Raw genomic sequence first — 15,069 nt, forward strand, 5'->3', positions numbered from 1 at the left:
TCTCCTTTTTCTCATCTCCCACACATGATTTTGTACAAATCCAAGATCCAAAATTCCGCATATCCAAAACGGCCCCTAAGTTTTTAGTGATGTGTTATGCTATCTTTAACCCCCACCAACCCCACCCCCGCACCCCCACCCCCACCACACCCCCCCCCCCCCCCCCCCCCCACACACACACACAATTTGGACCCATCAATATTCCATGGAATAATTTTTCATAGATGAGAAGAAACAGATACATCCCATTTTTCTTTCCATCTTTATGATTATAAGAGAAAAGAATTACAGGCGACAACCCAACCAATTCTGGTGATGCCAGAACCAACCACTCAACAGGTTGACTGCTAACTCTGACTCAGAACTCTAGATGATCCTGACTTCTGATGCCGGAATCAACTACTACAACAGGTTCACTGCTCGCTGAGGCTCGAATTCAAGATGATCCCGATGGTCCCCACTCACTTGCCCACAAGAAGGATTGAATCCATACCCATCATAAAATTTGTCATCAGCACCCATTCCGGCTTCTGGGCCTTTCAAACTACCCATTGATGGAGTCCATGGAATGGGTGTTGGAGGATTAGAACCCGATGCTTCTTGATTCAAACCAAGCCCAGGAATGGGTGTTGGGTTTTGTGGGGAGTTCCCATGTCTTTTGCTGGTGGAACTGGACATGGTCTGAGAGAGGGATGTGGATTGCTGCTGTTGGTTCTTCTGCGGGGGTGACTTGGGTCGGAGGCTCTCAATCTCAGGGGTCGTCACCACAAGATGAGGAGCTTCGGGTGGGGGATTCCGCCCACCGCCTCCCTGCCACACCTTTCCATCCTTGTCGGAGAAATTCCTTACATATGCCTGCAAGTTTTAAATTCCCAAAATCAGTATAACTCTCTATTGATCAATGAGGATTGAGGACTCAGTACTGCACAAATTTCTTCTACATGTTCTGTATACTGCACTGAATTTTCATGTTAATTTGTTGATATGGAGGTAAGAAGTTTTGCAGATTTGTACCTCAGAATTGAAATTTGATGATGATAATCCTTTTCCGACAGTTAGCCAACCAGATCGAATGTTATGGTCTTCGCCAAACAATTCAATTCGCCGGCGACCGAGTGAGAAATGCTCAATTATCCGGTAAAGATCTTCTGGTTTCGTGGTTGAACCTGAGATGCGATCAGCAAAAAGATTCAGTTCCTCGGTTAAAACAAGTGGTATGTTTGCAGAATACAATTCTTGAAACACTATGGCCAACTAAGTAGCCCAAATCACAATTGAAGTTTGATGTTCACTCTATGAGGAATTTGAGAATGAGCAAATTGCATACATATTTATGTTTCTCAATAGAATGACTGAATCATTTAGATGCTAGTGACCCCCCTTACAGAAGTAATCTAGTTTTACATTTGAAACCATTTCGAAAAGTCGGGAGAGGCCTTTAAATTACACACATTTCCTCATTTCTCAATAGGTTTGACTGAAAGTTTTAAGTTGAACAAAATATTCCTGCAAATGATCATTAGTGTAATTCATTTCCATGTACAGTTGGGGCTCTAATAATTAATGCTCCAATAATTTATAATCTCTTGTATCTTATTGCTCGGACCCGGAACCAACATTGTTCCTATGTTGACAATTTATACTCTCTTATTTGTAGCACTCGATACAAAAATCTAGTGATATACGATATAAGAGTGTACCTTCTTAGAAAATGCTTCTTTTTTTTTTGAAAAGTGATATATATATTGAATTCATATGAAGATTACATAGTGGAGGGACAAGGAGTCCCTTCATAACTACATCGTATGATGACCTAGGAGATAACTTCATGTCCCTGAAAGAAAACAAAAATCCAAAAGCTATTCCCCTTTCCCCATTTCCTTTACATACTTCCCACCCCAAACAGAATTTCCAACTTTACAATCTTCTTAGAAGATCCTTCCAAAAAAAAACGTTTAATACTTCTACCAAAATCTTTGCGATCTTGACCGAAGATCTTGAAAACAGAAAAGAATTTCCTTTCACCATGATAGGTCTTCCTCGAAAACCCTGATGACAACCTACCAAAAAGCTTAACATTTTACAGAAGACCCAAGACCAATTCCCCTATGGATTCCCCTTCTTAATGTTATTCAAAGTATATACTAAAGTCTCTTTAGTAGAAATTTTTTGTGCTGGTTGCAACAGTCATGGACTCTGGCGTGACAATGGCAGCGGCACCCAGCAGCACCATACTCGTGCCTGAATCCTGACAGCCCAGTAAGAGGTCAATGGATTTTTTTTCCTTACAAGACCGACACAAAAAATCTGGTGCCCCAGAAGCGGTGGCAGGGCAAGGACAATGAGTTGGATGGACTAAGTTCCACGGACTATGGGTAAGGGGAATGGACACCATCCACCTGGTAATTAATACTCTCTAATACCTTATATCAAATGAGGCCACCAACAATATTAATTGTTAGAGACCCAACTGTAGATAGTAGATGGTAGGGTATTCTGTTAGAGTGGCAAAATCAATTTAGTCATTACTTTCAAATCATATTAGAAAATTAATAGCATTGTAGATGAAGATAAAATGCTTTCATAGGGTGCTGTCTTGTTATGAATCACTACTTTCAAATCATTTCAGAAAATTGATAACACTGTAGACAAAGATAAAATGCTTTCACGGGGTGCTCTGTCTTGTTATGAATCATTACTTTCAAATCATTTTCGAAAATTGATAACACTGTAGATGAAGATAAAATGCTTTCACAGGGTGCTCTATCTTGTTATGAATCATTACTTTCAAATCATTTGAGAAAATTGATAACACTGTAGATGAAGATAAAATTAGGGTTGTTCAATCGGTTAAAACCGAACCGAATGAACCAAAACTAACCGAACCGAAAATTTTCGGTTACCTAAATACTAAAACCGAAACCGAGTAAGATGATAACCGAAATGAACTCAAACCGAAAAAAAATTTCGGTTGTTCGGTTAGTTCGGTTATAACCGAATGGTGAATTTAGGATAAACAGAGAAGTGGCTAAGGATTTGAATACAGTGGTTTAGGATAAGCAGACAATGAACAAAGAGATTAAAAAAAGAGAGTAAGGTTTCTTGTAGAGATGAAAGGAGAAATCATAGGGTTTTTTTTAGAGATGATAGGAGAAATCATAGGGTTTTTTGTAGAGATGATAGGAGAAATAATGGGAAATTACAAAAAAAAAAGGGTTCAAGGTAAGAAAAGGGTTTTTTGTAGAGACGTTGGCGTGAAAACCCATGTTTGTTGAATGTGAAAAGACAAAAATACCCCAATCTACTCCTTGATTTGCAGGATAAATACTAAAGCGACAACGTAGGGATTGTGCAACGTCAGGATATCTTTTATTTTAATAGTTGTCAGGGAGATTCTTCATGATATTACGTGATAAGCCCACTTGTGTAATTCGGTTTTCGGTAAAACCGTATTTAAAATGTTGAAAACCGAAACCGGAAACCGAAATTTCAATAGTATTACAACCGAAACCGAACCGAAAACCAAAATTTGGTTCGGTCGGTTAATTCGGTTAGCACCGAATAATGCACAGCCCTAGATAAAATGCTTTCACAGGGTGCTCTGTCTTGTTAAGAATCATTACTTTCAAATCATTTCAAGAAATTGATAACACGGTAGACAGATTAAATGCTTTCATAGGGTGCTCTGCCTTGTTATAAAGCCTTGGGATTAAGTGCCCCATGAGTGTGGTGAATAGAATTGAAACGATTCAAAGAAGATTTTTGTGTGTGTAGGTGGTGTGGTGCGGGGGGGGGGGGGGGGGGTTCCGATGACAAAAAGTGTATGGCTTTGGTTAATGGGAGAAGGTTTGTAAACTGATAAAAGGTGGTGGACTAGGGATCAGAAAGGTGAAGGAGGTCAACATTGCCCTGCTGGGGAAATGGTTCTGGAGACTTGGTTTAGAGGGGTCACATCTTTGGGTGAAGGTTATTGTTGGCAAGTATGGAGCATCTCTGGGCCAATGGGAGTCGGGACAGATTCAGCTGCATTGGGGATACAGTTTGGAGATATTATGAACTTTCGCTTCTATTCCATGAAAGGTATATGTTTTAGAGTTTATTCGGTCGGGGGAGAGAATTAGATTTTGGTATGATAAGTGTGCTCTGATCGGCCATTGACAGAGATATTCCCAGCTTTGTTCACTATTGCAGTCTCTAAGGAAGCCTTTGTTAATGAAAATATGGAAAAAAGTGAAAATGGAGTGGTATGGAGGCCTATTTTTAGGAGTTCTTTTTTACAGAGAACTAAACATGATAGTGAGGTTTCTGGAACTCTTGGAATCGGATTACATCATGCAGCATGGTGAGAAGAAGAGGGTTTGGATTTGGGATTCATCAGGTGACTTCTCGGTCAAGTCTTTTACCTATTCCTTATGGCTGGCCCTGAATCTTCCATTGGAGCAAGAATTTGGTCAGTCCATGCCCCGCCCTGAGGGTGAGTACTTTTGGCTGGGCATCACTTCATGGTTAGATCCAGACCGTGGACTTCTTTTGCAAGCGAAGGATGTGGATCATTGATCTTTGTGCATCGGGGTTGGTGAATCTCTTGGTCATATCTTATACATTGCAAGATTGCTCGTGCGATATAAAGCAATCTCCTTAGTAGATTTGGCATAGCATGGGTCTTCCCTGAAAAGCGAGTTGATCTCTTCCAGAGTTGGTCATTGGTCCCGTGGAGGAAAAAAAGGCATAAGTTCCTGGAATATGGTTTTCTTAGCTACCTTATAGGTTATATGGAAAGAAAGGTTTTTTTAAGAGTTTTTTATAGGGTCATGAAAGGCCATTACTTCCTTTCTATTAAGGTAATGGCTTTGACAATCTCTTGTGTGAAAACCCTACGCCCGTTGAGATTCATCTCATCATATGACCTATGGCATGGATGGAAGGAGATTTGCTATAGTGAAGAGAGGAAACCAAAAGTCTTGCTGGAGTGGGAGCCCCCATTGGTGGGCTTCCTAAAGCTCAACTTTGATGGTTCTAGCATTGGAAACCGCGGTCCCTTCGGGAGTGGTGGGGTATTGCGGAACAAGAGGGAAGAGGTTATTTGGGCTTTTGAAGGTCCTAATGGCGTCACTGATGCATAAGAGGCGGATGTCAAAGCAGTGCACCAAGGCACTATTTTGTTGGCCCAAGAGTTGTTTGAGAATTTAGTGGGGGCTCCCTTAATGTCATCCGCTGGCTGAAGGGATCTTCTAAGCATCCTTGGAGGTTTGATAGATATTTTGACGAAATCAAGAACAGTGTTTGATCGACCGCTATCGTCTTTAGGCACGTTCGCAGATTTGGAAATGAAGTTACAGACTGTCTTGCGAGAGAGGGGGTTGCTAAGGAAGCTCTCGCCCGTTCGACCATCTTCCTCCTTGATCTTCTTTTTTTTTTTTTTAAATTGACGATTTCATAGATACTGTGAAAGATATAATAGGGACCAGAGGTCCCGACTTGCATTACATAGAATCAAAGAAGATTAGCCAGGAGTATACTCCTAGGCCAGTAAAAGTGTCTAAAACAAAAAGTAGCCTATGCTATGAATATGAACACCACTAAAGCTTCCTCCAAACCTCCACAATTACGTTTCAGTCCCCAAAAACCTAAACTTCTAATAGTGTCCCCCAAAAGCTATGGGAGCCTCCCTCTTTTCGGACATCTTCAACATCTCACCTTTAAACAGCTCACCTATACCGACTACCGAGTACTTCTCCAACTCCTCCAAGATGTGCTGGATTTGGAAATTCGGCATTCCAATGAGAAGTTCCTCCGGAATCCGATACAGGCGACGAGGGTTTTTTCTTTCAGCGATCATTTCTTCCACTAAGCGGATACCTACCACCTTGTTAGCTTCCCAATTCATTCTCCTCAAGACCCTTTCTTCAGCTAAAGGTAGTTAGAAGAAATGGTGTTTAAACAACGACGAGTGGGTATCTTTGACCTCACATGTCTCACAGAGACTGTGCAAAGTAAAGGGGCAATCCTTGACATCTTGTTTAAAAATTTTCCACTACTTCTGAAGAAGCTTTTCAGTCGTTTCTTTGTGGGTCAGATCAATTGTGAAAGCCTTCTCCTCATCATAAGTCATCGACTTCATTCTCGTGAGGATATTTTCTAAGATTATAATCTCCGTAAATAACCGTATGCACCGCCCACCCGAGGCAGAGGAAGAATCACCCGTGTTGTCTTGATTATTCATTCTTGGTTGCTGATTTGATTACCCAGAGCAGGAGGAAGAGTCGCCCAACACCTACTCCTTTGGACTTCTTACTTCTCTACGAAGTACTGTGATAGCAATTTCCTATAAATCCAAGGTCAAGGCCTTACGCCTTCCCCGATCTTCTTTTGATTGCTATTTCTTTTTCTTTCATATGATGTATCTTTCTATTTCTGCCCTTTTCCTTCTTCGTATTTGACCATCTCGGTCTTGTTTTCTCAATAAAATTGGCTGCTATTAAAACAAACGTAAGTTGATTCTTTCAAAATAGAAAAATGTGAATTCCCTTCGCTTGTCTGAGTTGATGTGGCTCAGGTCGGTAATTGGCAACGAGTCAGCCAAGCCGGAAATCATTGAAAGTTAAAATTGATACAAGGGGTTTTGCCTATAAATCCATAATTTGTAAGTTTGTATATCCAAAATAATCATCCAAAATCACAAATTAGCTGAAAATGCACAATTTTTTGAAAAGTATTTTCAAGAAGTCCAACTACAACTTTTATAGCAGATACTACTAAAAAACATTCTTTTATTTTTCTTTGACGAAAGCTCAATTTTTTTGTCCAAATTTTTTTGTTCCCCATGCTTATGAATACTACAATCAATTCCAGATGAGGAAAACTAAGACTTTAAAACTTCTAGGCGAAAATCACGATTTTAGAATTGGTTAAAGGCCGTTTGTTGTGAAAAAAAAAGGTTTGGTTCCTACTTGAAGTTAAGCATTTATGGACGTTTTAGAAATATTTTTCAAAAAGTAAAAACCATTTTGGCCATTTCATGATTTAGATGACTAATCAGGATATATTTAACAAATTAGAGATTCAGAGGAAAGAATCCCCCACGGACTTATTAAAATAATGAGAAAAATAAATGGCCTGTACGAGCAATCTGAGTTCTTTTACATTTATTATCACTTTGAATATGACTAGCGAGTTTCCAGTTCGGGCAACTTGGCCTGCTGATAGCCCAAACAGAGGTAACTCAGCCAAGATGTGTGTGTGTGCAAAGCCTGGCCCACCTAGATTACCCAGCATTCTGGTTTCCCACATGAGTGTTAACAGACGCCCATGTATTGAAACAGATAAAAAGTCCCAATTGTTTCGAACTACTGATTTTTGGAATGGGATATTTACGGAATCCTCATAAATAGTATCAAACCTCATTCCATGATTGTGAAGGCACGGAAATAGGAAATACACATCCTTTACGAAATACATACATATTCTGGATACGAAGGTAAGCAAACATTTGCAAATGGAAAATTGGGATCACGAATACTGACCGTAAGGAGGTTCTTCGGCAATAATTATATCTGTGTCAATGTTGGCATGGATAATATGACCATCAGTGCTACGACGAACAGTTCCTTTGATGCCCATCAAGCAATGTTCCTACTCCACAGAATGAGGCCAAAATTAACAAGACATTAATCCATTAACCAAAAACTGAATAAATATCTACACGACATAAAAAATTAGAAGGAAATTATAACCAACCTTTGAGTGCTGAAACAAAGTATGAGAATCATGTCGCAGTCCTGGAGTTGCATTCGACTTGTTTGTCTTCACCCAACAGATATCCTCGCACCTCCGAAATCCCCACTAAAATCCAATGAGCAAAAATACCATACAAACAAAAGTAAAGACCCACTTGAAAGAGAATGTAAGGATATATTACAGTAGAGAATAATTACTCCACTCCAGCAGGGGGGGAGTGCAATGAATTTAAGATATGTTTTTTTTCAAATGGTAGCCAAAATTATTACGAAGAGAAAAGAGACTGAGATGGTCAATTGAATTTAAGATATGTTATCATGTTAATACTATCAGATATTTTCTTTATGACCCTCTTAGCTGACCGTTCAATACTCAATTCAGATGTAAGCATTGTTTTAAATTTCAGCCGAATCCGAAATTTCGGATTTCGGTTGGGTACGAAATCTGAAATATTTGGATTTCGGCAGAAATTTGGTCATTTTGAACGAAATTGTAAAAGTTTCAGCCGAAATGACCGAAATTTGAAAAAAAAAATTTGGTTTCGGTAGGGACCGAAACCGAAATTTAAATACATGGATGTAATTGACAGTAATTTCGGAGGAATTCCACTAAATACCTTCTTTAGACACAGGCGTCCCTGCTCGAGACCCACACCATCACCAACCCAGAGGAAGATAAATGAAGGAGTGTCAGCAATTGCCTGACAACATGGTGAGAGCAAAGACTTCAGAGCCAAAGGAAAATAATATGAATGAACAGAAAATAAAAACAGATCATATACACCGACTCCTACAGAGAAAATTAGGACAGAAGTGGTGTACCTCAATCTTTAGATTTTGTATTTCTTCCAACGTCCAGTACTCCATATGGTCAGTAACACCAGGAGCCCGATGAACATATTCCTCCCAGGGGGGATCAACAAGAATGACATCAAACTTGGTCCCAAAAAATTCCGGGGACAACACATGCTCGCGAAGGTCACACTTATAATACATGGGTGGGGAAGCAGATTTGGCCACAATCTCATCTTTCTTCTGAATAAGTTCCCTCAGCTTTGGGTAATCCTCCACAACACTGGTGAGTTCTAACTCCCTGATGAAATTCTGTGGTCGCATACCGGTATCAACAAAATTTTGAGAATAGTCATTTTGCTCTCCCCTTGAAGGAGCTTTACCAGGGGGGCCATTAATCCTAGGCGGACCCCAACCCATGGGAGCTTTATCATTAGGTACTCCACGGCCTATTGGTCCCATAACATTAAATCCAGGGCCAGATATGCTAGGAGACACTCCTCTTGCAGGGCCAGGTTGATTAAAATACATTGCGTGGTTTGGGCCAGTTCCCATATTAGGAGAGAATCGAGGTCCTGATGGTCCAGGTGGTGGGATGGGAGCAAGGCCTGGTGGGACAGCTAACATATTCATATCTACACCTCGAGCTCCAGGCCAAACAATGGACCCCGGAAATGGAGGAATGAAAACACCTGGTCCCATTGGCGGGCCAGGAGCAGGGGACATGTTTGGGCCAATGGGCTGCATAGGTCCAGGTGGCAAGCCCATGTGACCAAAGGGTGATCCCATCATAGGCAGTGGGATTCCAACACGTTGCACATCCCTCCCTGGAACCCTTCCTCTTCCTCCTCTCCCTATACGCCCACCTTTTGCTCCTTGTGGAATGGCCCTCTTGAAAGATCCCGATCCCTGGTTATTTCCAAATGGAGGATGTGAACCACTAGTAGAACTTTGGCCTGTACCAGTACGACTCAGATTTGTAGCCCCCTTTTGAACTCTTCCTTTTGCACCCATGTCAACATTGTTCCTTCCTGAACTTGTTCCTAAATTCTGGTCCATCATAGATGTATCATCATCCGGATACCTGTCTTGTGGGTCATCACTGTTGCCGTAAATATCAGCCATTTTTGCTCTGTCCTCCGGCAGATGGCCCCACTCATCATCGCTCGCGCCTGAAGTAAAATCTGGGTGGAGCCCCCCTTCAGTTCTCCTACCAGCAAACACGGGTCCAGACTCTTCTCTCCCATAATCGAATGGCTTAGGCTTGATCTCTATTACATCAGAATTCTCATTTGTAGTTCCAAAACCCGGCAAAGTTTTCGAACCTTCAGTCCTATTTCTTTCTTTTCTATAAGCAGGTCTACCATGAATTTTCTCATTATCCATTCTATCTCGTTCACGCCTCTGTGAGTCCCATTCCTTGTCATAGTCGAAACCACCATCCCCATCTTTTGTCTCTTTATCATGCCTGCTGTCATGCCTTTTTCTCCAACTATCTGTAGAACCTTCCCAATCCCTATTCCTGTCGTTCAAGCTTGAACTATCTCTGCCTTTGGACCTATCATCTCTGTATGCTTCTCTTTCGCGTTCCTTTCCTTTGTAGCTAACGCTTCTTTCATTGTCCGATTCAGAGAAACCTCGATCAACTTCATCCAACTCTTGGCGATGTCTCACACTTCTCTCGGGGCTTCGTGACCTTCTAGTGCGCCCGGCTTCCCTACCACTTTTGTCCCTCATACGAGCATGCCTATCATCATCTGTATTTACAGACCTCTCCCTACTTTCCACAACATCGCGGCCACCATGTGCAATGTCTCGTTGCTGTCTTTGCTTCTCACTTTTCTCTCCATGGGATCTGGAGCCCACCCTATTTGCGTTAGACTCAACATCCTCCACTTTCTCTCTAACCCTCCTCTGCTTATCGTCTCTAACTCGATCTGACCTTTCCTCCCGAGTCATGGTAACTGCTCTACTATCCTCTTCTTGAGCCTCTGACCTGCCTCTACTCTTAACCTTCTCTCCATCGACCCTTCTATCTTCCCTGTTGATGTATCTAACACCCTTATCATTGTTTGAATCTACAGCCCGACTTTTACTCTCACTAGATTCTATTCTTGCATCGGCATTTCTCTCTCTAGAAGCCCCATGCTTGTGATCAGAAACCTTTCCACTCCTTGAATCACCTTTATCCAAATAACTATCGGCCTTTCTAACAGATTCAGATTCATCCCATCTTCTCCTCGGATTCCTTTCCTGATCACGAGTTCCATGACCTTTCTCTCTGCTACTTTCCTTCCTTTCTGAATACCTGCAATCCTGCGCCTTTTCAAGCTCCCCGTCATGGGGATTATCTGTCTTGCTTCTAATTCTGCCCAGGGAATCCTCGTGAGAGGAGAGTTTTGTGCTCATTTTCCTTGAAGAGTTCTTCTCATTTTCATCAGCTAGACCATACACTTTACTCCCAACAGCATCTCTGCCCTTTCTACTGCTTTCCGATTCTCTATCCTGATACCCGCTACTTGATTTCTTCTCACTCTTCTCCTCATGGGTTTTCTTCGTTATCTTAGAACGTGATTCCTTTCTCGTGTCGTAATCACCGTCGTCCCGACTGCCCTCTCTGCTCGAGCCGCCTGACTTCTTTCTACTGTCATTTTTGTCCCCGGCACTCTTTCTTTTTCCACCATTGTCCCATTCTTCGTTTTCTTCAGGAATGATGTGCTTTCTGGACTTGCTTGACCTGTGCTTCCTCTTATCAACACCTTCCCAATCTTCCTCCTCTTCAACCCTATCACCCTTCATACCCGAACTCTCCTCCAAATCCCGTTTCATGTAACTCCGACTTGGTTCGGGTGCATCCATTATAAGAAAAGGCTCTCACTTACAATAGATCTTTATCTAATAACAGAGTCTATAGGATGATAAACCGAGTAAAAGCATTAACCCTCAATCGACAATTCGTCCTGAAACCTACAAAAAAGAAACAGAAAATCAAGCATCCAAGGTATTTCATAACCAACCAATTAACGTATTTCATATAGAATCAATTAAATAGCTGCATTAAGAGAGAGCTCCATTTCATATTAGTCGATTCGCAGAAAATTTAGTCTAAAGTCTAAATTAGTTTTCAATTCTACTTCTGAGTTTACCACCCAGAAACAAAAAACCTAAACCTAAGCCTACATGATCCTGAAAATGCAGCACTATCTGTACTTAAATCACGAGTGAAGGACATGAAAATCATAGCTTTAGAATGAAACATAGAAAATAAAAACAAAACAGACCAATGACATTTTATCAGAAAATTTCACAACAATAAATTTACAGTGTCTAACTCCGATTGCGCATCCTCTGACCACCACCACACACGCACACACAAACCCAAAACCCTAAAAGCTTCTTATCCTGAAACAGCAGTGTTCCCAATTATACATAAACCCTAATAAAAATAAGGATTTTTCTAGGGCACTCGTTAAAGAGCATTTAAATGCTCTCGGAAACATCAATTTACACATTTTTTTTATACAAAACGTGTAAATTGACGCTTTCAAGAGATTTAAATGCTCCTCAACGAGTGGCCTGGCAAAACCCTAATTTTATTAGGGTTTATATATGACTGTGAAGTTGGCAAAACCATAAAAATAAAAAAGATCACAGCTTCCATCTAAGCAGACACAAAAAGCAAATCAACTATCAAAGATCCAAACAAAAATAAGGAAACTGAGACGAATTAATCCAATACAAAGAACCAAACACAAAGTAACTCAACCAAAACACTGCATAATCAACTCGACTCAACTTCACATGAATTGAAACCCTAAAATTTAAACCAGAACCCTAAACAATCAGAAATAGACTATATGCACAGATAAAAACCTAAACTTTTCCATCAAAATCAAATCCAAACTACGGATGCCAACTACGGATGCTAATTCGATTAAAGAAATTCACCAAAAAACCAATACACAAACACTAAAATCTGCCATAGTCCGAAAGGCAAAAGAAAAAATTGAAGAGAAAAATCAAATAAAAGGGAGAATGAAGAAGAGAAGCGTACTTGGATTTCTATTTGGCGTCTGTTAGAAACCCTAAATTACTCTCGTTTTGGACTTGAAATTTTCCGTCAATATGAAGAGGAGATATGGAGGCTTCCATAAATATGCGTTGAATGCGTAATATGCACCCTAAGGATCTGCTCACATCCGTGTACTCACATTGATATCAGAATCTGCTCAAAAAACAGAAATATCCTATAAACTTTAATCTGAAATGTAGATGCAAGCATTGAAGAAACTGAGGAGGGTGAACAACTTTCCAAGTTAATTCTTAAGGAAAAGGGAACTAAAAGCTCTATCCAAATCAGGTTTTAGGCCTCTAATACAACTTATCGCTTATAATTCAGCAACCACATCTGTATAAACAAACCTGAAGGACAATTTCAATTTTACCTTGGAATTCAATGAGCCAACTATAAGGTCCAATGATATTGATAATGCAATGCCCCTTATAACCCATCTTTTCCAACAGTTATTTTTTATACAAATGTATCTGCCCTAACCACAACATTTTTTAACAAAATGATCAATTTAGAGATTCTCAAATGATGAAGAATACTTACACTTCATATAAAAGAATCTATGAAATCAATAGAGGCAAATCAATCTTCCACAAGCAAATCACAGCTCACAAATGCCTTCCTATATTAATCAAAGAATAACATGACAGACGAATTTGATCAATAACGGCCATTATATATATATACCATCCTGCACTAATCATGTCATAACATAATTCAATCGCTGATGAAGCATAAAATAACTAATGAAATAAAATCACTCACAACAGTGCAAAGACATAGAACAGTGCAATCATCAATACATGATTATAAAGGTGTTACTTACCAGATGAATTTTCACACTAATTCTCAACAAAAGAAGTAAGAATCTCGTGAGAAATAGTAGACACAAAAGAACTGTTGCACTAATCATTATATGCTCCTCAAGAAAAGAATTATCAGCACAATGAAAGAAATTGAAGCAAGGGCATGCAAACCAATCGCTAAGTTCTACTACATTCCAAACAACTGGACATTCAACACAAGAATATCAAAGCAAGCATCGTAGAATTCCTTCTTTGATTACTACTTATTTTGAAGAAATCACAACAAAATCACTAAGAATTTAACTAAACATTAGCCTATCCCTATACACAAGAGATTAAACACAAAAAAAAAACTAGAAATAATCAAAACACGATAATCCAATATACAGATCAACACATTTTGCATGTTAAAAGGAGAGAAAATAACAAATACACCTAATGAGGATGCTTACCTGAGTTGTAGCAGAATTGAATGAAGAGATTCGATGATAATCAAAGCTAAACTCACGGATTAGAGAGTAATCGATTTTCTCTTGCTAGCAACGATTGGAATTTGAGCAATGATCAGCTCCTGGCCATAAACAATCAGATCTGTGCTAAGACCAACAGGATCTATGGAACAAACCCTTAGATCTAAGTTGTAAATTACCAGATCTAGGGTTTAGGGCACAAAAATGAGGTGGATTTAGGGGTTTAGTATTAGAAACAGAGTTTGATGGTAAGAGAAGAATAAGATAACTACAGCAAGGGCTAATAAGGAAAGAAAATAGGTCAATTGAAGGCACATATTCAGCCGAGTCCTATTTTTATAATCACACCACCCATTTGTCTTTTCTCTTGCACGAAAATTGGTATTGCACCTCCTTCATCTGATAAACTACTCCACTTTTATTATAAATGATGTATTAGCCCCCTCTCCTTCCTACTGGACAGCCCCTTAATGTATATATGACTGCTTTCTTTCACTAAATGGGTTGGCTCAGGTAAATAGGAAGGTGAATAAAAGACATAGTATATTTACTTCTCTTATTTTTCATGGACAGCCACCCTAGTTTTCTATTTCAACTCCCTCTTGCTTGATAAAGAGAAATGAAATCAGTACAACCATGTTTTTATGATTGCACTAACCCGTCTTGTCCTTTCCTCATTTTTATGATTTTTTTTTATGGCATTTTGGAAATGACAATGACTATTAATGACTTTTTAAACACTGAGACAAGATGAGCTAGTGAAAATGTCATTTAGAGCTTAGGGATGGAGCAGTGCTAATACGAAAACTCATGGGTATTTTATGATCTTTACAAATTTCAGGTATATGAGTATGGGGGTTGGAAATTTTAAAGAATTTGAAAAGTCAAAAGTACTTTTGCGTTGTCTTTAAAATTTAGAGGGAAAGATTCAAAATTTGGTTTCCCTCTTATTTAAAAAGCTAGTGACTTTTGAGTGCTTTTTTGGGTTTAAATTAAAAAAGATCTTTTTAATGCCCAAAACGATTTCCATTTTACCCCATTAATTGCTAAACGTTTTTTTAAATAATGGCACCACAAACGGTTATGATAATAACACCTATTTAAAGTTGAAAAACCGTTTCATCTCTGACGGTCACAAATGTGAATGTTGGGAGAGAAACGTTTTATGACTTTAATGGTGGCTTTTCTCAACA

General features: G+C 39.6%; 1 protein-coding gene across 3 annotated transcripts; it reads right to left on the bottom strand.

Moving 5' to 3' along the window:
* Window positions 1-201: 201 nt before the first annotated feature.
* LOC143882305 (N6-adenosine-methyltransferase non-catalytic subunit MTB-like) lies at window positions 202-14,134 on the bottom strand. 3 transcript variants are annotated; one of them, XM_077385825.1, is made up of 9 exons: window positions 13,859-14,134; window positions 13,144-13,222; window positions 12,583-12,753; window positions 8,559-11,495; window positions 8,354-8,437; window positions 7,738-7,842; window positions 7,524-7,632; window positions 1,015-1,166; window positions 202-855 (listed from the first exon to the last, which is right to left on the bottom strand). In XM_077385825.1, exons 4-9 carry the CDS (start codon window positions 11,385-11,387, stop codon window positions 403-405), a joined length of 3,732 nt encoding a protein of 1,243 aa, XP_077241940.1. In that variant the 5' UTR covers window positions 11,388-11,495; window positions 12,583-12,753; window positions 13,144-13,222; window positions 13,859-14,134; the 3' UTR covers window positions 202-402. The 3 variants fall into 3 exon arrangements, with proteins under 3 accessions (XP_077241940.1, XP_077241939.1, XP_077241941.1); XM_077385824.1 differs by lacking the exon at window positions 13,144-13,222; XM_077385826.1 differs by lacking the exons at window positions 12,583-12,753; window positions 13,144-13,222.
* Between the last annotated feature and the right edge of the window lie 935 nt (window positions 14,135-15,069).

Source organism: Tasmannia lanceolata, unplaced genomic scaffold (assembly GCF_043159265.1).
Source record: "Tasmannia lanceolata isolate RefF3 unplaced genomic scaffold, GAP_Taslan_0.1 ptg000007l, whole genome shotgun sequence".
Taxonomy (NCBI): domain Eukaryota; kingdom Viridiplantae; phylum Streptophyta; class Magnoliopsida; order Canellales; family Winteraceae; genus Tasmannia; species Tasmannia lanceolata.